This window comes from Macrobrachium rosenbergii, chromosome 36, assembly GCF_040412425.1.
Source record: "Macrobrachium rosenbergii isolate ZJJX-2024 chromosome 36, ASM4041242v1, whole genome shotgun sequence".
Classification (NCBI taxonomy): domain Eukaryota; kingdom Metazoa; phylum Arthropoda; class Malacostraca; order Decapoda; family Palaemonidae; genus Macrobrachium; species Macrobrachium rosenbergii.
This window is the reverse complement of record NC_089776.1, coordinates 14,399,777-14,426,728: the sequence shown is the minus strand read 5'-3', so window position 1 is coordinate 14,426,728 and position 26,952 is coordinate 14,399,777. Positions and strand designations below refer to the sequence as shown.

Genomic DNA, 26,952 nt, shown 5'->3' with positions numbered 1-26,952 from the left:
CAGAGTGTACAGTCAAGCCCATGAAATTTGGAACCACTTTTAAATTAACAATTCTACCTCAAAATCATTTATTAATAATCCCATCCTCAACATCCTTTAAAGGATTCATCACCAAATCCTGAGATGTGAAATTTAAACTTAACAACACTTTTTGAAGAACTTACCAGCAGTTACTGACCAGAGAAGTGATACTCACTAATCACTTGTCCTTTGCTTTGAAACTTCATATGCTGAACTTAACATGGCAAAATTACTTCAAATCTAAACTTTTACAAAGAGTCATAGATGCATAACATTCTGGAAGTGATACTATGAAGTCCTATTGTGACTGACTGGTCTGTACACAGATCACTTAATTGTCAGCAAATGGGCTTTCTGTCAATTACAAAAATCTGAAAAAATTATGATGTTCACAAAAATGAAACCTTAATACTGTATTCACTGAATAAATATTAAAAAATCTTTTTCTCTGACCATTCACCACATTTGCAACTGGCAGTGTAATAAATATCATCTGACATCACACCTTAACATAGGCTTAGTCTCAAATATGGAAAAAAAGTTATAAATTGCTTATTGTAACCTAACGTGTAGATTATGAAAACACCCTTCTTGCATATGGTAATCAAATACCTAGCAGACTAACACACACACTCAAAGTCGTGAGTTGAATATCCTTTTCATTCAGTTGTAACCAAAGTAAACAACACAAAGTAGCTTTTGAGACATCTGACTCCATAATGTTCATGAAGGCATTAAATGTTCTTATTTTATATCTTCCTGCAACAGCTAGGGAGTGAAATCACGCAGTTTTAAATAGCAGATTTCAATATACTGTTGTCTGCCTCTCTCATTGGAGTGTAATATTAAAGGTACTACAATGAAGTATCATTTATTTTGTATTTTGTTCTTTCTGAATTTTAGCATAAGTAATTTTGCAAAATTTCAGGTTGCCACTAACAGTAAGGGAATGCTGTCTTATGGACACAAAATATGGCCAAATTAAATTCATCCTCATGTGTCAATCCCTTTGAATGACACTTTCATAAAAATGTGTGTACTCTGCGTGAATTTAAATAAATCTGGTATTACCCTCCAGCAAGTTTTTAAATTTCTAACATAAAATGCACAACCCAACAGAAATGCCTTTTTTATATAAATATATAATACTTCCCTAATACTATTTCTTTTGGTTCCAGCCATTGACTAAACTCGCTCCACTGCATCTTCGAAATACATTAAGGCTTACATAAAAACCAGAATCTACTATACAAGTCCCTCTCTTAAAGAAAACCACTCTCTATGATGTTCACATACCACTTTTGATGAACTGAAAAAAAATATAATAAACAAAATAGCACTGACTTTTACATATCTTTATGAAGTTTACATATTTTCCACTTCCTTGACCATGCCTCCAATATGTGACTTTTGTCCATAAGTTCTGTGGGGGGACCTTCCAAGAGAATCAACGTCACTGGTAGTAACAAACGCTTTTCCACTTTGTTCGTCAGAAAGACCTCAGCGGCAGCCACGCTGAACATGCTCTGCTCAACGTGGGCATGAAGAAATGGCAAAACAGTAATTTTCTGATAAAGTCTATATAAATCTGGGTACATCTGGGCTAAGTCTTGCTTTGATACAATGATGGAAAGTAAATGCAAGAGACTACTGTCATGACTCTCCCCTAACTGCTTCCCTAGTGAATGTAAATTTGCCAAGCACTGCGAACTGTTCCCTTGATATTCTGACATCAGATTTGGAAAGATCTTTTCCAAGTCTGCTGAAGACAAGTGCCTCATGTTTTTAGAAAATATATCAGTGATTTCTTTACCAGGAGAGAGCAAGGTCAACATCACATGTGAGAGGAAGATATCTATAAGTGACATTACATTATATTCATTCAAGTTCTCGTGCTTCAGCTCAGGTAACCTCTGGCAGATCTGAGATCTAAACTCCTTCATTAATTGACATAATGACTGGGGATCAGTATGCTTGGCACTCATGATTGAATGAAGCTTAGTTAGCAGTGATGAACATCTCAACAGTGAATCATAGTCTTGCAATTCTAGGACACTGAATCCAAAAGCTTCCATGTTACCAGTTGTCTTATATATATCTTGAGCAATTTTTCTTAGCACTTTGATATTGCCAAAAAAGAAATTAACGATTCTTGAATTAACAATACAATTATGACTGTATGGTTCGGTCATATTCATGAGTTCCGATGCTTCAGGAAACTGCGCAAACTTATGGTAGGATGTTTTACATAACCGAGTTAATACAGATAAATGTTGGAAGAGGTTCTTCAGAAAACTTGCCTTGTCCAGCCACTCAAGACAAACAGACAGTGGGGGATAACGCACTGGTACCTGAAGCATCACTGAATTATCAATGTTTGTTTCAATCAAATTTGTTAAACTTGTATATGATATCAATTTACTCATATTCACATTACGCTTTTTTAAGTAGGTTAAACATGACATTACCTGACCTGGATACCCTATTTGGCTGCAAAAGAAATGTTCCTCACTTTCACCCCTGTTGTTTAGCCATCGTATTATGGCATAGTCTTTATCTTTCACAGCTATGACACTAAAGAAAGGACTTTCTGAAAGAGATTCAAACAGTTTCTCTTCTATGCACTCAGCTATGTGCTTGATCATGTATGAGATAAAATATTCTTTCTGTGGTGATTGTTGGGGGCCAGGAAATGTACCTCCAGCTAAATCACTGACAGTTCTAATGATGTCGTCCACACAAGAGATTTCTTGCAAGTGTCCCTTCAACACAGGATACACATAGTCAAACAATTCTATAACTTTTTCTCGCTTAAAAGCTACTACCCTATGCAGAGAGGTTTCTTTATGATACCGAAGCTGACCCGCAACTAAATACACGTCTTTTGGAGTCTGAAGCCTGAATACTTCAATGTCCTTACGATCTGAGGATGACCACTCACATATACTGCATATAAAAGCCCTTTCATGCTCCAAATAGTACATCCAAGGAAAAACCTTTTGCCAAGTCTCTATGCACTCAGATACCTTTGGAAGTGAAGGTCTCTCTTCACCTTGTTTACCTGGCTGTGGCTGGGTAGGGTGCACCTGTGCAGAAGGCCAATTCCTCATACTGAACAAGTTTTCTTGGGGTGCTACTGCATGTCCAGGTTGAATTCCCTGATTATTAATTCCAAAATGAGTGCTCACAGATGCTGGAATGTTAGGTGAAGAGAGATTACCTGCAAGACTCTGGGGCAAATGCAGTCTGTTCTGAAGGGACCCAAAGTCCAAAGAAGTTGAAGAACTAGCGGGAAGTGGAAATCGATCATCTCTACAAGGATTCTGAATTGGTTGAAATATTTCACACTTAGTCTGGTGTGGCTGAGAATCAGGTGCCACAGCTAAACTCTGTTTAAACTGAGGCTGACTAGGTGATTGCACTATTTGAGAAGACTGTGAATAGGATATTCCACTCTGCCCTGGTTGACTGTGAGGGACTCTAACAATTCCTGAGGTAGACTGAATGCAAGTCGATCCAGGAACACTGGTGGCTGCAAGGTTAATTCTGTTTAAGTCTCCAGGTCCAATAACTTGCTGATCACGGCTATATACAGATTCCAACTGTTCTGGCCTTTTACTTTTAGGTCCACTCTTCTTTACTAGTGACAACAGAGACTTCCCAAAAGTTTTGGAACTTTTTTTCTTTTTCTGTAAGGATTCAGACTCCCACTTCATATCCCTAGAGTCATCTTGGTCTTTGTGTTGCCACATGTGGTAAGCCCTGTCTTCAACGCTTATGATTCGGGGCAAATTTTCCTCATCATTTGCAGGGCTGCCTGATCTTTCATCCGTAGGAGAAGCTTCCAGTTTCACCTTGGGAATCTTGCTTTCCCTTAACAAAGAACAGCTTTCCTGCTGAGGTTTATCACTTCCAGAGGAATAACCAAGCACTTGCGAATGGGCTTCTCGGAATTTTGAATCACTCTGTTCGAGAGAGTTTCTTGTGGTTGTATCACTCATCATATGCTGGGATGACTTAAGTTCTCTTTTGACAAGGCAATCAACACTCTTGATACCTTCCTTACTAACTTCTGCCAAGATATTACCAGAATTATCTTGCACAAGACTTGATCTGGACGTTTTTGCAACATCCTTTGATTTTTCTGACTGATGCTTCTCCTTACCCATTAAAAGATTGACGAGTCTATTGTTAACGTCAGTATCACATATCCCAATACCCAACCCAGGTTTACTGACTGCACTAGAAAGTTGATTAGCATCAGTAGACCCTTCAGCTTTACCTGTCTTTATTAATTTTGGGGGTTTATCCACTGATGAACTACTTTTTCTTTTTGCAATATTAGTCTTTTTCACAGTTTCAGTCGTGACACTGTTTATGGAACTAAGTGCTACTAGACTGCCTGGTTTATTTTCATTGCCATTAGATGACTGGCTACTAACTGTTTTAATGGCAGATGCCTCCTGCAATTTTTCAGAGGTACCAACTGAATTACTTTCTTCATCTGAGTCCACTTGAATTTCTTCATCAGCTATTTTCCAAGTATCCAGTCGCATAATTCCAAGAAGCAGGGATTCAAGCAGTTCTGAAAAGAGATGCAAGAAAAATTCAACTATATAGTCAAACCAAAATGACTATGAGCATGGCTGTCATTAGCTACGTTGCCAAACTTCTTCCTGACTTATAATCTGACTATAGCTTATCTAGTCATCAAATCCTACTTATTCCTCCCATGGGCTATCCAGAAGAAAAAGACTGTTCCCCGACAAGGCTGACTAAATTTACAATTTACCATCTCTTGGCGAGCCAAAAACAGTATTTTTTTTTGTTTTGTTTTATTGCCTTGTATAATTTATTTTCACCAGTGAGTCTGGGCTAGATATTGGGTATTAGCATAATTCATTCAGATGATTACAAACTAAATCGTCCTTATCCTACCTTCTGATCAAAGCAGTTTAATGGATTATTTCAATTCTTCAGATTTCAGTTCTTTCACTGAATTTACATCTCCACTGTTAGATACAAAAAAAATAAAAAACTGCCAAGCTGCTTACCCTTTTTGACCTAGTACGGGAAGATGTGGCACCATGTTTGCCACATCTACACGATATCCCAACTTAGGTCAAGGTTTTATGAATCAAATTTGGGAAAGTGGCAATGTCTAAAACATATTACATGTTTGTAGTCATTTTGGTTTAACTACACAAGGTATTTGTTAAATTTTAGATATGAATGCTGTCTAACTATTTACATGCCAAATGAGCTAATAATAAATTAGAACATGTATGTACAAATATAAGTAAAAAGCTTCAAAGATTATACTATTGCCAATATGTAAGTGCTCTATGGTCAAGGAGGATGGATACTTGGTGACGGAAATAATTTCTCCTGTTTCCTCCCAATACTTTTTCCCTAAGTGTTTTCTTTAAACAGCTTTGTTTTCTTCAAAGTGGAATTATGAGTATATTTACTGCAAATAAGTACTCTACAGTAGGCCAAGGGCTCTTTAAAGTTAAATTCTTTATTATTTTGAGTGACTAGGAGCATATCCTCATTAAAACCATGGTATAACAGGGTTATTTTCCAACTACTGACTGATGAGCTATTTCTGAAGGATCTGACTTATAGTATAATGCCAGTTGCCTAAAAGACTGCTGATGTGAAATCAACAAACCAAAATTAAGAATAATTCTAATTTTACATATTACCTGGCCTACGCATAACCCTCTCTGCTTCACTTCTTAAATTGCGAGTACCTTCTCGAACATATTTCTTCCAATTTTCTTCCTCCTCTGGATTTAGTGCCAAATAAAATGGATCACTTTTTCCTGTGAAGAATAAATTGTAAGCATACAGTTTCATAATAGACTTTTTTCCAAGTTTTGTTGTTTTCCAAGGAAACATTTTAATACTGTTTCATAAAGCTAAATTAGTAGTATATGGCAATAAAATTAAACAATGACTTATTTTTATAAAATATAATTTTTTTTTAAACAAAGCCATCACTCATATAGGTCCACATTTGTAGTCTCATAAATGTTCCCAGGCGCACTCTTTCAACTAAGAAAGAAAAGAATCATTAGGAGTTTTGAACGTGTGCCACCTTGAGCCTTAGGTGCTCATCAGTCACCTGCCTCAACTTTGGTGAAAAGATTTCACTGATGAGTGTCCCAGTGGTGACTGAGACCTGAAAACTATAGGAGACCACTTGAAGACAAGGAACAAATGCTCCAGTGACACTGAATCATTATAAGAAAGAACATGTCCCTTTAAGAGTATGAAATAAGGTGCTTATGCATAAAGAGATGGCTAAATCATGGTAAATGAGGATGAAACTAGCCAGTCATCCATGTAACTTGAGAGCCTACTGCCCTGCCAGTGGGCAAAATCTATCACTGGGGAAAGTGCACACGCAAATTCCTGAGAAATGTTGCCAGACTGAAATGAAGAGCTTAAAATTGGTAAACCTTCTCCTTCCATACCAAAATTTCCTGGAAGCTGGAAAACCTGTGACCTAAAGGTAAGAGTCCTTTAGGTCTATTGAAGCTAAGTATAAAAATGATAAATTTTCAATTAATTTGTATTTTTCCTAACATACCAGCCTGAGGTCTTTACATATGGATAACTTTCAGTGAAGCGGGAAAGTTTGGCCGTTAAACTTTTGCAAGGCGGTTATGATAAGTACCGCCCACCCAACCAGTATGCATTCCATCTCTTCAGTTTACCTTTTGGCCCAGGTAAAAGAATGAGGGGTGGTAAATGGCCTTTAGGTAAAGTCAAGTTTGAAAAATACAAAATTAATTAAAAATTTGTCATTTCTTTACAGATACAAACCCTTGGACAGATTATTATTGGAGGGAAGATTCCATGTAATTCTTTGAGCTGACTGGTAGTTCGGCTCACCTGGTATTCTCTTTCTGGTCATGAAAGAGCAAAGAAAGGATACCATACCTTTGATCTGTTGAACATGTGGGATGTTCAACTGCCAGACCTCTGGGCACTTTGAATCAAAGGTAAGTAAGAAAACCCTTAATTCAAAAGGTGCAGACGAACCTACAACGTTGAAGACTATGTAGCTAAAAATAATCCACACAAAAATGGAATATAGGCAGGATACTCAGTCATACAGGTCACCTGCATGCATGCTAGTCCAGCTCGTGACGGCTTGTTTACTCTTCCTCTGTCCACTGGAAGAGGATGGAAAACAGGAGGAAGGTAGGAAGCCAGTCTTGACAACACTTTCTCCCTGTAGCTGGACACCTTATGCGAGACATAACCTGTCCTTAAGATCTGGGTAAGCTACACGACTTATTGAGCACCCACCAAGGATCCAAGGAAAAGGAGTCCAAGGACCCAAGGGCAATAACCCGAGGTAAAAGGATAAGAACGTGAACTGCACAATTACATTCTATCCTAGCACCAGATCGACAGGTTCTTCCTGAATGACACAGATCGATGGATGACTGTGGCCCCTAAGATATGTTGCCTCAAATGTACTAATGACCACCAGGAAATTGCAGGGTACGTTCAGGCCATTCCCCTAGGCAGAGAAATGATCCCTTTGCCTATGGTCAACATTCCAAGGTAAGAGGATATGCATGTGAATTTCACAAATATATTCTATCCTAGTATTCAAACTACATGTCCTTTCTGAATGTGACAGACATATGGATGACTTTGCCTTCTAGAGATCTTAGCCAAAATGTACTGATGACCAGTGGGAAGTTTCACAGTAAGCTCAGTTGATCAGTTCCCTAGCTAGGGAAAGGATCCCTTTGCCATCGTTTCTCCGGCAGCTCGTAGCTAACGAACTATATATCAACTTAACATAACGGAAACGTGGTAAAGTACCACACACTCAAACAAAACAAAAACCAACAAATATAACTTTTATATAAAACAAAGAGAGACAAGACCCCTCCCTAAAAAAAAAAAATAGAAAAAAGGGCTCTCAAAAACAGAATCCTGGCATACTCAGACTCACCCTCCACAAAATCAAAAGGAGTTTGATTACTCTCAGCTAAACAAGAAGCAAACCACAACAAAGCCAAAAGGAAATCCTAACAGAAAAAATCAACAATAACACTGATAACTTTCAAACAACCCTAAATCAAACCCTCCTGCTAAAAACAACATACTAAGCAGAAACAGAGCGAGACTTACTTTGTAAGAATTGTCTGAGCGACAGCATGAAGACAACCCAAATTACGATGTACCGTTGCACCACCACTTAAGCAGTGATTAAAAAAAAACTTAACGACTCCAAAACCTGCAAATGTAATAACAATCATCTTGAAAAACCTTCACAAATGCACTATATGCAACTATTTTTTATTAAATATACCAAACATTGGTAGTTAGTAGGTCTGGGTCTTCTCTTCTTAAAATGGAGAGTCTGGGATTCAATCAAAGGCAAGAACAGACCATAAAAGTAATGGGACTGTGAAGAAACAAGCGCAAATACATGAGACGGATAAACAGGTTTGTATACACGAGAACAAAGCAAAGTTTGTTGAGGTGATACAGATTATACACAGAGCTTGTAGATTGGTACATTGGTAAGTACAAAAGCACTGGATATTTTGAAGACTAACAGAAGATGGAGAACAAGAATTTACATGGTATTTTAGTGAGGGCACCATCACACTGCCTGTTGCGCCTTGGAGAAAGTAATATGAAAAATAAAGATCCATAAACGCTACTTTGCACACATATTAGTTCCCTTCAATGCTGGTGGTGGTAATTTTAGAAATAACTACTGTCCTATAACCAACTTACCTCCAACACGTGATTTCAAGAAGTACCCCTTGGCTCTCTTCACAGCAGCAACTGAAAGATTTTTCCCCCACGTTTTCCCACTGAGTTCCTTGCAGTAGGATGGGAACAGGTAACTGTAATAATATTATGGAATTCATAATTAACACGCGTGAAAAAAGCAAACAGTGAATAGTACTACTTGAAGCAATACAATTTTATCCTTCTTTCAATATACCTCAAGACGAAAGTCATACCAAACATACCGACACTAGTTATTCAAAGCATCAAGCTACATTTTCAGACTAGCCTAGCTTAATGAAGTGATGTATGGCCTAAGCTGTATCAAACCAACAGGAGTTTTAGAATAAAGCAAGTCCAAAAATCTATTCTGCTTAAAAATCATGTTTCTATGTTTATTATAAAATACAGTAATCCTTCAATTATCCGGGTTAATAGAGCTAAGGGCCTGTTGGATAATGGCAAAATCCTAATAAGGCACAGTAAAAAATCTACCGGTATGGGCAACCCCATACCCTTCCCTCGCTTAACTTTGTTGAGACCACGTAACCGTAAACACTCGATAAGCTTATAAACAACAACCACCACACTTTAAACTGAAACTTTTATGCAAAAGGCAATTATCTACCTTTTTCCCCATATTTATAACAAAATACATCACAAATAAACTTTGAAAAAATGCAGCCCCCTTCTTTTTCTCTCTCTCTCTCTCGTAAATGACATAATTCAGTGGGTAGGTAGCCAGTTATTTGTTTACTGTACTCCCAGCCTACCATGGTTTTATGACCATTAATGTATTTTTGCACAGCAATTTTCCTATCCACTGTTACCATACTGTATTACCCTACACAAGATATAAAATGTGAGTGTACTGACCTATGCGAGTTGTAACACACAATATCCATTTTCAAAAGTCAAAGAGGCTATTACAGCTTTATTTAAGATAAAGGTATAGGTAATGAAACTGCTATTTTACTGAATCCATTTACACTATTATTATCATGTTATATCATCATCATAACGTATAAAAAACCGATCGTCCGCCATTTGCAATTTAAGTTCTCAGGATCAACTGATTGAGCCTACTAGTGAAAGAATTAGGAAAATCATTTTTTAGTTGCTAAAAGAAACATATATATTGCTTGGATTATTTTTAGTTTTGTACATAAATGTAAAATGGGTATACCACGGTAAAACTAACAAACTTTATGTTAAAGTAAAATTCCTCAAAACCACATAACAGCTGTCTCCCGATTAATTTGCTTATGTCATACTCGATGTTGTTTATGTCAGTTCTTTGGTAAGGAGTTGTTAATTATAAGTGATGGTTATGAATTATTACATAAGCCATAAGTCTGGTAATCTTGTTTGAAAGCCTAGCCTAGAACAATCTACCGAAAATGAAGTTCGTTCGGTAAGTAAAGGCTATCATGGAAACTGTTGTGTAGAATGCCCAGTGTTTACATCTTAGGTACATATGGCATCTCTCAATGATGACTCTTCAAAGCAAATTAATTTTTAAGAACACTACTAAAAGTAGTTGATCTTTTCTATTTTATTGGAATTGAATTCATATTGAATGATTTTTCGTTTCACCTCATAATATCACAGAAGCTGTACAGCACTTATGTGTGTGTGTGTGTGTGTAATGGAATGGAATATGAAATTCAGGCTTGAAGCCAAACACTGGAATCCGAGGGATTCCCCATAAAAAGTATGACAAGTTAGCATTTAGAATATGCATATAACCTTTACACTGTAAAAAAAGTAAAAAAAAATTTAAAAATGTCCATAAACATGCTTATATACACAACTGCAAAAGTGTATATACTACACTTGGCAATGTACCAAGGGGTCAATATTAAATTTCATTATAGTGGTGTGTGTGTGTGTGTGACATTTCATCAATGTTCATATTACCATCTTTACATAGTGTGTACATTCAAGTGCAAGTTTCCTAGCTCAGTATCATGCTTGCCATCTTTCTTTTTCACTTTGCTTGATTTCCTGTACAGTATTTAACTACAATTTTGTAAGAGTATTTAATTATAAGTTGACTTTAAGTATGATTATATCACATATCATACCAGTACACAAAATATTTCATCACTGTTGACATTTCAATTCAGTTGTTATCTCTCTTGCTCGTACCCTATGCACAATATCATTTATCTTTTGGGTTCTAAAAATAAAAAATGAGAAAATACAGTAAAAATATAAATGAGAAAAGATACAGTAAAAATATAAATGAGAAAAGCATAAAATATAAATAGAAAATCATAAGCAAAACAACACATAACAAGCTCTCACAAGTCAGATGTCTACCTAGCCCTCTTCACCCATCCAACATTGCATCCCCACCCCCTCCCAGCCAGGGTAACTGTTCCCACCTCCATCCACCATCTGAAACAACCCCTTCTCATGAGTGAGTTCAGTCCTCTACACAGCCTTACTGCCCCTCCTCTCCCATGGTGCCCATCCATCAGACCCACCCCCGCAACCTTGGAAATTTCTTGAGGCCTCCCCCATCCCCCAAAAACCCTTTCTCAGTCTGTCAGAGTGTAAGTAGTGTTATTAATATTTTCCTGAGGCCATTTTTTCAAACTTTTTAAAATTTATTCACATCCATCTTTGGGGCCTTGGTCTGGGTGTGTTGGATATTGTAAAGTTTCATATAATGGCAATCCAGATAATTGAAGGATTACTGTAGTAAAAATCTTTGGAATTGTTGTGTAAGTAATTTACTGTATTTTGTTAAGTCATGCAGATAAAAAGCACAAATACTTCTATCAAATGATGAATTCTTACCATAACAGCTTCTTAAGCTGTATATAAGACAAAGACCTTGTTTCCGTGTTTTGAAGTATCATTGCCATAAGTACCGACAGAGTGCACTTGGGTTTTTTGTACTCTTTCTTGACTTTCTTAAGTGGCCCACTTTCTGCACCAATGGAGACATCTCTCTTTTCCTTTGCAGGACTATCTGAACCTTCCTGTGATGCAGAACTTTCGGAACTGTTCTGTCTTTCCTAGAAAGAAAGAAAGAAGCATGTGGTTGGTAATACAACAGTTTTAGATGCACATTACCGTAGGGAAATGCCTTACAGTACTTACTGTATTAACCTAGGGGAAATAAAAAGTTATCCTTGTGGATACAAGATATCTAATTTTAATGTGTTACCTCTGCTATGCAAAGATAATACCATCATCTACAAAAATAATGAGTTTATACACATTTTAAAGATCAAACCATATATCGTAAGAATATGCATTTAAATGAAAGCAATGGGCCAAGAACACTATCCTAAGGAACATCAAATCCACTAATACTACTAAGATAAGGTCCAGCAACGACCATCTAAGTATGAAAACAAGGCCTCATGACCAACAATAAAGTTACAACCAAATATATGAACCCCGTAACCTGAGTCTAAGGATTCCTTTACAATGATGGAGTTGAAAGAACATCTCAAGCACCCAGCCCCTTGTGAAAGCCAGACTGAAAACTATGCAACAGATAATTATTTTCACCAACATTCAGATTTTTTGCCAACAGACATTTTCCAACAAGTGAAAAAAGATCCCCTTCCAGCTAGCTTACAAAAAAAAAAAACTCAATTTCAGTATGTACACAAGAAATTACCACTTTTCCTTAAGATAGTGAGTGATATCGAACAAGAAAGGCTCCTTCACTTAAGCGGTGATGAAGGTCAAGCCATGACACAAAACTGAAACTGAAGGTGCCTATGCAGAGGAATGTCCACTACTGTCTTCCTAGCACACTTCTACTGGATGATTGACAAATCATGACATGGAGAGCAGGATGGACTAAACCAATCCTCATTCCAGCACCCACCCACCAAACTTGTGCAAGTTTATGTTCAAATTAGCTGGTTAACCCAATACACCTTCACAAAGTCATCTTTATAAGACCTAGCAAAATTCCAATAAAATACATAGTAGAAATAAAGCAGGCACAAACGGCAACTGTAGAAATAAAACACAAGGCGATAAAATACACAATGATAACAATGACAACACAATGATAATAAAATGCTTATGAAACACAAAAACCCTGAAAATCACTCAGAAGTGAGTTGGGGATTAATATTCATACAGCACTCAGTAAATAATAAACTAAGAAAAATATACATTCTACATGCTACCCAAATAAAGCCAGAAAAGAAGCGTACCAAGAAAAAGGTAACCAACGTTCCTCAAGAAATACTTAAAGAACCACAGTTACCAACTGCAATAGCAGTATTCACGTCAGTAGTAACGACCAGGAAAAAAGTAATAAAACCAAAACTAAAAAACTAAAACACCATCAAAATGCACTAAATGGAGGCATGATGAAAAGAAAAAGAATGCAAACACAACTCAACCATTGAAATAAATGAACAAATTCTGAGGAATCTAGTGAAAAGTGAACAGGTTCACAGAAAACATGCAAGTCAGCCTGTTGGATATGTTATCTGGGACCAACTGAAACACCAGTTAGTTACCTTTTTACTAACTGCTAAATTATTGTCTCTTTTGTGGAATTTAGACTGTCTGTGGCATGTAGCTAACCACAAAATGGGCTGAATTATACATGATGGGTTCGCTGTAAAACACAATGGATTTTGCAAAGGGTTATTAAAGGCCCTTTCGAACGCTAAAGGTCCCAATAAAAAGGGATTTGGAGATGTAAGATACAATGTATAAATGATTAAACCAGGACCAAAACTGCAAGCAACAATTATTAACTCTATATAAAATGAGTCACACATGCCTTGTGCATAAGCAACAATTACACTTATGTGGTGACCAAAGTAATTTATAAATACAGTTTACGAGGACAGGACATGACCTATCAAACTCACATACCAATTTTTAGACATACTGTATTATGCTTGTTTACAAAGGACTTTCTGCCTAGCTATTACTAAATGTTATTGCTGTTAATGAAATCATAAAAAAAGGTAAAATAAGCAAAACAAAAATTGACTATCAGCACAAAAATCTTGACCTTCAACTTACTCTGATCTTCTCATTTTTTAATCGCCGTAAGGTTTTCAATGTGGACTTGTTAATCCCGTACTCATGTGACAGGGCCTCTATTGATACTCCACGCTCGAGCTTCCCCATAATCTTGACTCGGGTGGAAAAGGTCAATGTCCTCTTGGAGTTACTAGAAGATTCACTACCGATATGGCTTGCTAACTTAAAGGACTTGAAAAAAATAAATGTACAAATAATATAAATGCAATATTTCAATTCCTGACATATATAGAACTAAATAACAGCATTCTATGTGATAAAGACAGTGATATACTGAAGCAGTAAAACCATAAATTAGATATGAACACTGCAATCAAGTACCTGTATACAGATAAAAAAATTTAATGAGGCTGCATAAAAGTATCAAGGTGCTCAATACAGAAAAAATATACAAATAAAAATGTTTGTTTCATAGATACATAAAGTCTTAACACTGGCTTAAGCAATTATAGATAGCCCTGAATAAAGAACTGGTCCTGGTAACAGCTTCCCTGTTAGAGGATATGCATTGTCTCACTGACTGAAGGTACTTAATTCTTAACTGTTTGCAAACCAGAGAACTTACAAATTAATGACTCAACTTTCTGCATTTACATTACTCATACTTATTACCAAGAAACAGCTATTTCCCCCTTAAGATGGAAAATTATCACCCAATGTGTGGCTCACAGTGACAACTGTGCAGAAACTTGAATGTAGGGGAAGATCCTCAGGGTGGGAGTGTCCTACGTGATAACTGCTACTTGGCAAGGAAAGCTTAGTGTGTGAGGAGCTGAATGCTGTGTGCTGTCATTAGGAGGGGACTGAACATCTTGGTCTTGGTCTACTCTTTTCTTCCATGACTCATCTTTTATCATCCTCCTTAAATTACACTTCAGGCTTTTTATGAAACAATATATTTTTTAACAAACTCATTAATCATAAACCTCCTGTACACTCCTCCCCACCTAACACTTCAAAATAAGTTAGCGAAGAGGAATGGTGCCCTGCCTCCCAGGCCAGTGGAGTGTAAGCTGGGCATGAGCAGTAGGACTTTTCCTTTCCTTTAAGATCTATCAAGTTGTTGGTAACAGGAGCCATTTGTTTGGAATATTGTTATCTATGATTAATGGGTTTACGGACAGTATTAAATACTTTCTAATACTGTACTCTACAGAACACTGTGCAGTCATAATCGACCAAAACTGAAGTTTGAAATTATGATGAAAGTCTCAACCAATAGTCTGCTTACCAAATTACAATATTTATGGGTGTTTTTGGAGTGAACAGAGGTTTTCATTGGACTTTACTTTTATTACAATGCTGCATCACTCTTTCTTTCACATAGTCTATCAGTTTAATTGATTTAAGTGTTTCTGCACAAGGTAGACCAAGTAGTGCAAGATTAGCCTAAAGTTTAGGGTAGGTTAGCAAGGGCCAGGGGTAGGTAACAGCCTGTTTTAGCATTTTATGCCTATGGCTCTACTGGTGTGAATAAATGAGAGGTTACTGTACACTGATCAGAGAGGACAGAGGATTTGTTGAATGCTGAGGACAGAGGAAAGATACAAAAGTGGAAGGCGCTTGTGTACGGTTGAAAAAGAGTTACCAGGAGTGCCTCACTTTTAGTCTTACCATCATCATTGTGGTAAAACTATTAAATAATAATATTAACGACATTAAGGTAAGAGACCTTCTCTAAGAGCAGAACTGTTGAATATAATAGCTGTTGCTACTGCATTTAATTACAGTTTCCTCTATGCATCTTAATACCTTTTCTAGTGTGTTTCCTTGGGTCATCTAATGTCCTGTTGTAATTTCTGATTTCCTATGATGTTAAGACTCAAGCCCTGATGGTCATCCCTCCTATGGCAGAGGATACAAAAAATAGTCAAGTTCTTGATCTTAGCCTAAAAGAAAGGTGAGAGAAATCTGGAAGAGATTTAAGGTAAGGGATGCAATTGTCTACACCATACGCAGTTGGGATGAGCTGCAGCCATCAATGGTAAATGCCATTCTGGGATACAATAATCTTTGCTTTGACCAAGATGCATTCCATCACGACGAATGGTACAGACCAAACTCTTGAACCAGGAACCTTGGGACCAGGCCACTGCCGAACCACAGAAAATCCCGGAATATAGAATACATCCCTAAAAAATGAAGCCCCTCTGCAAACATAGTCTTGCAAGCTAAATCCACATACAAATAGCCTAGTTGTCGACTTAGGCTACTACTTGGCTAAGTTCTGACACTGCTTTTTATAATTTTATTACTCATATATTTTCACTTTATCATTTTATAACTTCATACTATATAATTTTCTTTAAAATAGTGTACTTTATTTAACAGATTCAGCATGCATTCCCTAGTTAGCCAGTACTTGGCTTTTCTAAGAGATTCTGCAGAATATTATCGATGACTTTCATCTCTTTAAATTTACCATCTTCATAACTATTACTATTAGTTTCTTTGTCATTTATTTTGGTTGTAGAGGATAATGAAATGGCAAAAGTAAAGAATGAATTTCGGCCATCACTCAGTGCATTTGAACGTCGAAACATAAACAAAGCACACCAACATCTATTGAGGAAAATGAGCACTAAACATTCGCTAACAGGAGAAACACTTTCTAGCACAGGTAAAGATTTATGCTTGCGCTTCTTACCTCTAGCATCATCTGATCTCATGGGTGGAATATTGAATGGGTAAATATACAGCTATATAAAAGAAATGATCAAAACCATATCACCCCTAGGGGTTTCCAGCACTCTAAGAGTAAGGAATTCGTGCGTTGCCAAATGTCTCATTGTTCTGCTTAAAAGTTTTGACTTGGTAGAACCTTCTCAAGTGAAATCTTTAAAAATGTTTATTTATATTCAGTTCAAGTTAATATCGAAAACACATTTGACTTCATTTATTTTTGTTTCTAACAATTATTTTCATAATAAAAACAAAGATATGGCAAATTTTTGCTGATGGGAAGTTGTAAACATTAAGTGACACTGCCCTCATGGCTGTGCAATGAACTAATGGCATCTGATTCAAAATCAAGCCTAACCACGGAGTTCCTGGACCACAGAATGCCAGTTTTAAGAGGTTCAACTGTACTGGGAAAAATCGTATGTCAATCTTAACCACAAACTTACAACACCAAAAAAGGTTATATGAACAGCTGCAGTTTCAAAGCCAAACTCAAGCTAGTATTAATAAATCAACTAAATTTTGCAAAACAATGAAAAAATAAAATAGCTTGGCATTTTTGCATTCTATAGCATTTGCACTCTTTAAGCTATGAAATCCAGCATATCTGCATATTCCAAAAGGGTCTCAACTCCCTATTAGCCCAAAATATCAAGTGTCTTATTAATAGAAAATAAGTCTGCTACTAATATTAAGCAATGTAGCTACCTCTACAGTTCATGTCACCTGACCTGTAAGTAAAATGTACAATATCAATTCAAATGTTGTGGCATTCCTCACTTAGCCTATATAAAAAAAACATTGCTTTGTCTCCTTTATATTTCTCTATTATACAGCACAACACAGATTGCAAAAATGCTATCAGTGCATTCTGACATTATCACATTATTCTCCATCTTGAGGAAGAATATTCACTTAAAGACATACCACGTGACCAAGCTCACTCTAAAATAAAATAAAGAGGTCTATATATTGTACAGCTATGCTTCAAGTTTTTTATTGAGGTCACAAAATGTACAGATGTCTAAGAGTGAAATTTATGTACACAACTAGAGACAAGTGCCAGACTTCCTTTATCAAACAAGGCACTTCTAAGAAATTTCTGTTCCTCATATTTAGCATAGTATACTTATCCTTCTCACATCCCTATTTTGACGTGAATAAAATGGCGTTGCTAAATTAATATGCAATTTTCTTAAGTCTATATGAACACTAAACTATTTAACTCTACCAATCACTTCTAATTCTATTACATGCCTTAAACAATAAAAGAAAAAAAAGTCGGCTAACGTAGCACAGACCTAACCTCCAATGTCTAACTTACATTAAGATCCTTACCTTTCTTTCTTTTAATTTCATTTTCAGCTTTATTCGTTCAACTGTACTTTTACTGATGCCATAAGCAGAAGCAACTTCACTCGATTTTTTTCCAAAATTCAATTCCTTGACAATTTTGAGCCGCAGGGCATTAGGGATGCACAAATACCGCTTAATATTTTTCCCCTACGGGTGGAAAGAAAAAGAAATAAGGGAAAAAAATTCCAATTCCACGACGGTTTTTCTTGCACTAAAATACTGATCTCTAATTAGAAGTCATATAACCTGGCAGTACGTCATAGCCAACCAGGTAAGAACTGAAAGGTAAGGATAATATAAGGAACTCAGTTACAGACCTGATATATGAGGAACTAGTATCATATATACAATCACTGCTATAGATTTACAGCATCAAATGGACTCCTAATGATTAAACACAACCCTAAATTCTCATTTCACAAAAGTGCTTTGTAGTAAACTTTATGGTGTAGGAAATGCTTTCTTTAAACCATAAAAGTTGAATTTTTACCATTTTAATGCTCTCCCCCAAAAGAGCAGGTTCTATTATACAGTAATTCATATGACTGTTATTGCTTTACAAATACCTTATCCACTGGTTTTTGAATGTGAGACTGTCTGAAGCTTTAAGCTGCTTCAAAAGAAGCAGTTAATTGGAGAGTGAGGTCTGTCCAATTTCAACTCTCCCTGCTAAAATTTCTTCTTTTCATTTAAAAACAAATCCTTTAGTCTGCTTTGAGTGTCAAAATATTTGGCATAATGGTCAGTTTAGTCAACTTAATAATAATAGTAACAACTTGTAATCTCAACTTCTGTGTTCACTTGCATAGCAAAGAAATTCCCAGCAGCCAATTTGATGGAAGGGAAGTGAGGAACTCCATAAGAGCAATATACCTGTGTAATATTTGTGCTCAGGACAAAAATATTCCATTAAAACCTCCGATGGGTTCACATGAAGAACAAACATTCGTATTTAAATCCTAAATATTTGTTGAAAGAAGAGGCATTGCAGACAAGCATCCTTAAAAATAGCATTTTCTTTTGCCTTAAGCAAGGATATATGTCAGGTAAATATTGCATATAAAGCCTTCAAGCACATCAAGTAAGTATTGCATATAAAGCCTTCAAGCACTGTATATACAGGTCACTTTCATGTCTGGTCTTTACAGCTGTATTCACTGATCCAACATGTCAGTTATAGGAAAGGCACTCACAGTCATACATATTACACAAGATATGAGTTGGACTGGTAATTTACTTATAAAATAATGATTTTTATGATAAAAGCAATTTTTTAGGTACTCACCCTCTACCATTAGCTTTACCTACGGCTACTTGGCACAGGTTCGACCAGTGTCAAAATTGAAAGAATCGTTAATGAACGCTCCCAATAGTTACCCCCACCCTTTGGAGGGTGGGGGTAAGACAGCGAACGTTTTGGTTGTCATTCTTCTCTTGTTCTCTTCAGAGGGAAACTTACCCTCTATCATTGGCTGACCCCAACACTGAGTGCTGGAGGAGGTTAAGAGATTTCCCTATAACCAAATTATCAGAAATTAGAAATATCCTTATCGCTGCTTACCTGATGCATACGATTCCATGGCAAGTTCTTGCCAGATGAGGATCTTCAACAGGTGAGGTCCACTATTGCAAGGATGTGGAATGTTGACCCTGAATACAGCCATTAGTTGAAACTGTGCAATGCAGAATGGCAAGTTAGGCCTCTGTGCCTCAGGTCTGTAGAGCTGATGGGAGCTAAAACCACAACTAAACATGATCCGTAAAGAGTTACCACCTACCTAACTGAGTTGCTATGGCACCTCACATCCAAAACAAAACCACCATTTTTGCCTGAAAAAAAGGTGGTTCTTGATCAGCTCAAGGTAGCTTTCTCCAATAAGGAGCAATGGCTCTGCAACATAAGTCCAACATTTATTTAATCTAATGAACTTTATTTGTCCCTACCTAAAAGAAACAAAGCAAAAAAACAAAGCATAATACTGCAATCCAAACAAAAGCAGAGTATGATATTACCATGTGCAAACTCCAATACACATGGTTCCTCACTTACCCAGGATGGGGTCGATAGTGAACACCTATGTGTACTTACTAGTAACACATAAGGGGAAGACTAGGAGAAATCTCCCCTGCCACAATGATAGGTGCTTGTGCACGGCATGTTCCTACTGGATACAGATGGCCCTCAAGTCATTAGAAGTGAACACAGAGCTACCACTCCACTGTGCTGCCAAGACTTGACAATCTAGAGAGAGGTGCTGATGAAAACTAATCAGTGTGGCTGTTGTTTTGACATCATGCAGTTTCACCTTCAAAAGGGGACAATCCTCTGGAGACAATGCATGGTGTGCTTCCAGGATTAAGGATTAATAAAGAAAGCCATGGCATCTAAGACCTAGGAACCTAAGGACTCCTCACAGTGCAAAATAGGTTCCTACACTGCTTCCTTAATGGTTAAGATCGGATGTATAAATCCCTATAGCCCTAACAAAGCATCAAAGAAGCTCATCTTCCTCAGGAGTCAGAGTCTCTAAGGCAGGGATAGAGAAAACTCTTGGAAGAACTTTGGTCTTGACATCATCTTAACATGAAAGGATGCACTAAAAAGGATAGTTCTGCTCCGGCATGTGACACCCTACTAACAAATATATCTAATAAAACCTACTTACTCTTTTGGCCAAAGCCAAGGCCACCAGAAAGATTGTACTATGAAAGAGCCTTGAGAAAAATCTCTCTCTGGGGTAGGAAGGAGGGCCACTAGGGAGGCTTAAGCCAATGACTAGGTTCAATAAAAGCAGCTTAGCAGAACCTTCAGCAATCCAAGAGTAAAGCGTGAAGTTTCACCTAAGTCAGCATGGATTTATAGCCTGATGGAAGAAACAGACAAATCTTTGGCATCTCTCAAGAAGTGCAGCCCCGTATACATTGTTAATATTAGTGTGAAGACAGACTACCCTTGGACTTGCAACATAATCTATACAGCTCTCGTGATACTGAACAAGAAATTAGTGGACTTTCCCCCTGTCATTAGGAAAGAGCTCATACATAACTTATAAAACTCTCTTGAGCTGAGGAGCTAGACGAGTGGTTCCATGCAGTTAGGCGAAACATTTTGATATTTCTGTAAAGGTTACCCTGTCTCCGCCTGACGAAGCAGATTTGTCTACGGAGGTAATGCCTAGGAACTCTACTGATATGTGGAAGGACTGAGAGTCAATGACTCCTTGGGCACCAAAATTACAATTAGGAACATGGTGGAGTTCCCAGTAGTCCTCAACCCTAGAGCACCAATTTCAACAGTGGAAACATAGGGATGGCATACACGAATAGGTTTGTCCAATCTTGAACTATAACGTTTACTGCCCAGGATTGAGGGCCCGGAACTGGGGAGACATACAACTGGAGAAGCACGCCAAATCACCTTGCAAACTACAGGGTAATGATCAATCGCAGAAGAGTACCTGCCCTGGATGACTTAACGTGTCCACCAAAAATACAGTCAACCAATTTTAGAGCACTTGTCTAAATGGCTGGCCGTATTTCCCAAGAGAAAAGAATGGGAACCAAAACATTCGATGTCTTACTCCCACCCACTATTAGGAGCATTTGCTAACGATTCTTTCAATTTTGACACTTGTCAAATGCACAAATAAAGCTAATGATAGAGGGTAAGTTTCATCTAAAAAATATTACAACTTCTGGTACTGCAAACAGTTCACTTGGCATCTAAAGATGGGGTATTTATGTATTTGCTGATGATATCTATACAGTCTCAGAATTATAACACGTTGTTGAAATTGTGACTTTATTCCTGGGTTTCTTCAACCAAAATGTTGCTTTTCTTCATCTTGGAAAAGCTCACATCATCTGCCAAGGTTATAGTCTCTCTGTTACCGTCACACATCAGGATGACGTTTCAGTCCTGCATCTCAACAATGATCATACTGGGTGCATCATCATCTGAATTTGCTGCTCTGCCAACTACCTGAGAGAAACAGATCTGACACACCCTGCAGATATCCTCAAAACATCCCAATTTTTGTACAGAAGCATGACCAGAGTGTAGCCGAAATGTCAACCTACCAATAACACCCCACCTTAAAAAATCACCATGCTGCCCTAAAGTTCAGTTCATACACTATTTGAAGGCGAGAAATTCTTCATGTCTGCCCCATGGACTGCCGATCAATTCCTGGAGACCTGTGGTTGAAGGGCCAAGCATCCCCAGTGGCATAAAATTATTAATGAATCTCCAGAGGTGGTCGCAGGACCTGAATCTCATGAAAATTATTAGTTATGGGTATGAACACAGTCAACCTTACCCACTATGGGCTGTAAAATCATTTCATAAGACCACAAAGGATGTTAAAAAAAAACAGGCTATTGTGAGGAAACAAGGGGGGGTGGCCATTATGAGAGAAGCACCTCTCTACTACCAAGCCCAATTTAAAAAATATATAGTATAGGATTCTTCCATTCTTGGTGGGCACAACTCTGTAACTGCAATCACCAGGCATCATAAAAAAAGTACTGTTTCCAACTGGGCATTCTTAATTGGTGAGTTCTCACTGGAAAGCTGTCTTAGACCAGGACCTCCAGTGAGTGCATACAGACCTGCAGGTTATCACAGATCTAGAAATGGGACAAAGCAGATTCATACATATAAAAAAAAAATTTAAAGAGAAAATCTGCCATATGGTCACATGATGAACAAGTCCCAAAGTGGCATGTTATACAGAGGCCTTAATGAGCATAGCAAAAGTGACCACAACAGAAAGAAAAAACCTAAGAACAACTCAGCATGCCAGTGGAAGGTCTTAGTAAAGATGATCAATATCCAGTAGTTAAACTACAGAGCATACACACCAGCTTCCTTAAGGACTGGAAGGCTGGTGTGGCTAGTCTACATTAATATGATGTAAAATGTCATAAAGGGGTACATACTTTTTATGGAAAATCTGATGGGAAAACTACAGTGCATCAATGCCCTTGCTTAGGAACTCACAGAATCATGAAAGGAAAGTTGTAAACACTGAAAGCAGCAATGAACCCGCTTCTTGGAAGCAGAAAGATAATTGCAATAAAAGAAAATGGAAACTGACAGAATTACAATGCTTCCCAGTTCAGGGAACAAAATATCACTGGACTCAACAATCTGAAGGTTGCAGATTCTTGTGAAGTAAGTCTTCAACAAGATGTGGATATAACATAGGGTAAGGTAACAACCTGACACAATTACCAGCTTGCCCAATAAAAAATGCAATAAGAAGTCACTGATAAGAATAATTTAAAATGAAACAAGGGCAACGGCAGAGATATTGGATAAGCAAGAGCTACATGGGACAGAAAATGTGGGTAAGGCCAAGCCATGAAAGTCAGATGAGAGATTATCACTACTGTAGGGTATTTGGTGGTCACAGCTAATGCACGATAGTGTAGTTAGCTATGGGTTCAATTGCTGCACTCTCCTGTAACAGTTGTCAAGAGAAGTTAGTCCCCTGACATGACTCCAAGTCTAACTGTCATTAGGTGACTAGTTTAGTGCCAAAAAAATGTGAAGACACAAAAGCAACATTCCAAAAGAAGTGACAAATATGATAAAAAAACTTGTCCTGTCCTTTTAAACACATTAAATATATTTAAAGGTGCAGACATAAAGTAAATAAATACTACTTACGCTACCGCGTATCCTGATTCTTCCAAATGTATACGCCTTAATAAGCTCAGGCTTCATCTTCTCCATTTCAACCGAGCATGCTTTTATTTGCCCCATTTTAACAAACTGGACTTCCTCCTTTGTTAGGGGCTTTCTAGCTGAACGCACATGAACAGGGTCGCCAGCGAAGATTAGTTCTTTTGTAAGTAATGTTGCATGGTCATTAATACCAGTTTGTGACTCACTAAAACCTGGCAGAACATGGTTTTCTATACCATAACTTTCTAAAAGTTTGTTTCTATCTGTAGTTTCCACAGATAACTCCAAGTCTTCCAACACTGCACTGTCTTCTTGCTGTTCTTGCTGATATTGTTGAACATAGTTTCCTACAGATCCTTCAACATTATGATATTTACTTGGCTCACCTATCGACAAAGGATCACCTTCCTGTTTCTCATTTACTCCTGGGACACTGCTGGTTATATCGTTCATAGTCAAGAGTTGCTGCATCTCACCAACATACTGACTCTCTGGACCTTCAACTTCTCCCCCTTTTACTTCATCTGATGTAACATCCACAAAATGCAAAGTCCTCTCTTCATTCAAATCAAAGTTTTCTCCACTTATTTCATTCTCCTCTCGAACATGGTCACCATCTATACAATTTAATTTATCCTCTTCAACAGCCAGTTCCAATGGATCACCTCCATTACCATCCAATGACCCAACATTCTGTTTTTCAAAATCATCCTCTCCTTCTTTACTTACATCACAAGTTTCTTCTTCACAATATTCATTGATTGTTGTCAAATCTAGCTTCTCTCTCTCTGGATCAGTGGTTCCTCCATCTGCCTCACAAACCTCTCCTGAGGTCCTTTCTCCCTCATTAGTTATTAATGACGGAACATTTTTCTCAACACCAGTGTCTTTTTGGTATAATGTCTTCTCTTCTTCCAAATGATGAACTTCTGTTAAACTGGTGGGAGTACAGCTTCCCATAGGGCTGTTCACTTTCTCTGATGAGAGATCCTTTTCATTCAATAATTCATCACCATCGTTATCTTCCTCCATACATACCATTTTGTCACCAGATTTAATTACTTCAAGAACTGTTTCATCTGATATTTTTCCAGGCAAAACCTCTCCTTTTAAATCATTTACTTCGTCTGGAAAGGGATTTTCTTGATTATCTAGATTTTCTTCCAAGACCAAACAAGTAGACTGGACTTCATGTTCTTGATCAGAATCTTGAGACCTTCTGCACATGTTATTCACGTCATTCTCAGGCTCATTCTCAATATTTGTCGTTTCTCTCGGCTCATTCTCAATATTTGCCGTTTCTTTCTCACCTTCAAGATTTTCAACCTCTTTTTCAATCTCCACAAAATGCACAAGTTCTCCCTGTTTGTCATCATTTATGGAGTCACTGTCTACCGACTCCAACGGCTGAGATTTCTGCAATTCTGTGTCAGCTTCATCTTCATCAATATTAACTGCGTTAACATTTTCATTTACATTGCAGAACAGCGTTGTCTCACCCTCATTATCATAACACTGATTCACTTGCGTCTCATCCTTCAAGTTCTCCAAAAGTGGAACATCGCTTTGTGATAAAATAACACCACTTTCTCCAAAGGATTCACTTCCATCACCACAGGATGATATCCTTTCTCCTGATATGTTGTTGGCAACTTCATTCAACACCACTGCACTTGAAAAAAGTGCATCAACATTCTCTTCATTCGTCGAATTGTCTTTTACCTCTGCACTATCAACCCAATTTCTTGAAAAACTACACGAGTCTACATAAGAATTTAGATGTGCATTCATATTACTAATTTCATTGCTCGTACTGTCAGGAACTTGCTTTTCACTAGGGAGTATGCTAACATTTTCATTTTGCTTGAGTTCGACTCTCTCTCCTAGAGTTACATTATCTGATTCATTTTGCAAAGAGTTCTGCTCCTGTTCTTCTGAATCACAAGCTTTTTCAGTCACATTTATGAAATTAGTTCTCACCAAACACCGCTTTTCAGGGATTACACTTTTATCTAAAGAGTCTTTGGTCCCTCAAAGGAGCTGTTATGCGACTCAAATTTTCTAAGGAGTTCATCTGATATGTAATCACCCTCTGACCCAAGGATGGTACCCTGCATCTCATCCAGTGTCTTTCCCGCATTTTCTTCGGCTCCAACATCGTAATTCTGAAATAATGGATAAAATTAGTCCATTTCAAACAGTGTTAATTATTAAAAAACACAGGTTACCATAACTGTAAATAAAACTTTGTTCAATATACGCTGCTACCTGTCAAGTGTGTGGTTCTGGCACACATACAGTCATTTCCTATACTGATACTATAAAGATCTAATGGGTCATCAGCTGGCTACCTTAAGCAAAGCAAAACACTGAAAAATTATGAAATTGCAACAAACTCTTTTCAAGCATTAAAGGCTTTACTTTATGTGCCTTTTTTAAGTAAACTATATTAAACTGTCACAGTGGGAAGAAGTTACTGGTTCACTCATAAAACTAGGCCTAACATCCACTCAGAGGTGTAAAAATATAAGAATCTTGTATAAAGACAGTTTGTTCATCCACTGGTGATGTATAGGCCTATAAGCATTCTACAAAAACCAAAGGTGCACTTGAAAATAACCAGACCTAGGTTATACAATAGGTTTGTTTGTGATTTGTCTAATTAGCTTTACTTTGCAATGTGACTAGGATAATTTGTTGTTGTTTATTTTATTTATTTTCGCTGTTACTTCTCTTTCATATTTATTCTTTACTTCTCAATCTGATTTTCTGTTGGCCTATCTAGCTGCTTTCACTTGGCCTATCGGGACAATTGGACTTACAGCATTCTGCTTAGCTTGGCTAATTAGAGCTGAAGCCTGCTGTGTAATAACAATAATAACAAGCTAAATAACAATGATAACGAAAATAACCATAACAGAGCCTCTGGAAAGCCTGAGTCCAAGCCTATAAGCCATTTAAACATCAGGTTCAAGCTTCGAGTCCCAAGCTAGCCTTTGACTACGCTTACTAACCATCGCCAATATTAAATATCAAGGGCATGGTGGCCCATGGAATCGATATTGACTGACAGAATGAAAGTAAAATAACCTGTTTAAGAAAGAACAAGCTTAAATAATCAATAGGCCTCTGTTAAAAGCCTTACGACATGGTGGCTGGGGACACAAGGAGTCTAACCCTGCTAATGTTTCCATTTGGGAAAAATACAATAAATAATAACATTTCCGATCATTTCATACCAGCGCCGCATTTCCCCTGGATCCATCTGCCTCGGCTTCGACGAGAGGAGGCTCATCAACCTTGTATAATGGACAGAAGTTCATTTCCGCGGAAATAACTTCGGAAGTTCGCTATGCAACAACCTCCATTTCTCTAGGTAAACT

At 37.4% G+C, this 26,952-nt stretch overlaps 1 protein-coding gene across 3 annotated transcripts; it reads right to left on the bottom strand.

Annotated features, from left to right (window-relative positions):
* Positions 1–576: 576 nt before the first annotated feature.
* Positions 577–26,952, bottom strand: LOC136856656 (uncharacterized). 3 transcript variants are annotated; one of them, XM_067134672.1, is made up of 9 exons: positions 26,809–26,952; positions 24,692–25,734; positions 23,552–24,648; positions 17,860–18,024; positions 13,819–14,010; positions 11,605–11,825; positions 8,800–8,912; positions 5,730–5,849; positions 577–4,606 (listed from the first exon to the last, which is right to left on the bottom strand). In XM_067134672.1, the coding sequence occupies exons 3-9, from the start codon at positions 24,608–24,610 to the stop codon at positions 1,368–1,370; spliced, it is 5,109 nt and encodes a 1,702-aa protein (XP_066990773.1). In that variant the 5' UTR covers positions 24,611–24,648; positions 24,692–25,734; positions 26,809–26,952; the 3' UTR covers positions 577–1,367. The 3 variants fall into 3 exon arrangements, with proteins under 3 accessions (XP_066990773.1, XP_066990771.1, XP_066990772.1); XM_067134670.1 differs by having other exon boundaries at positions 23,552–25,734; XM_067134671.1 differs by lacking the exon at positions 17,860–18,024 and having other exon boundaries at positions 23,552–25,734.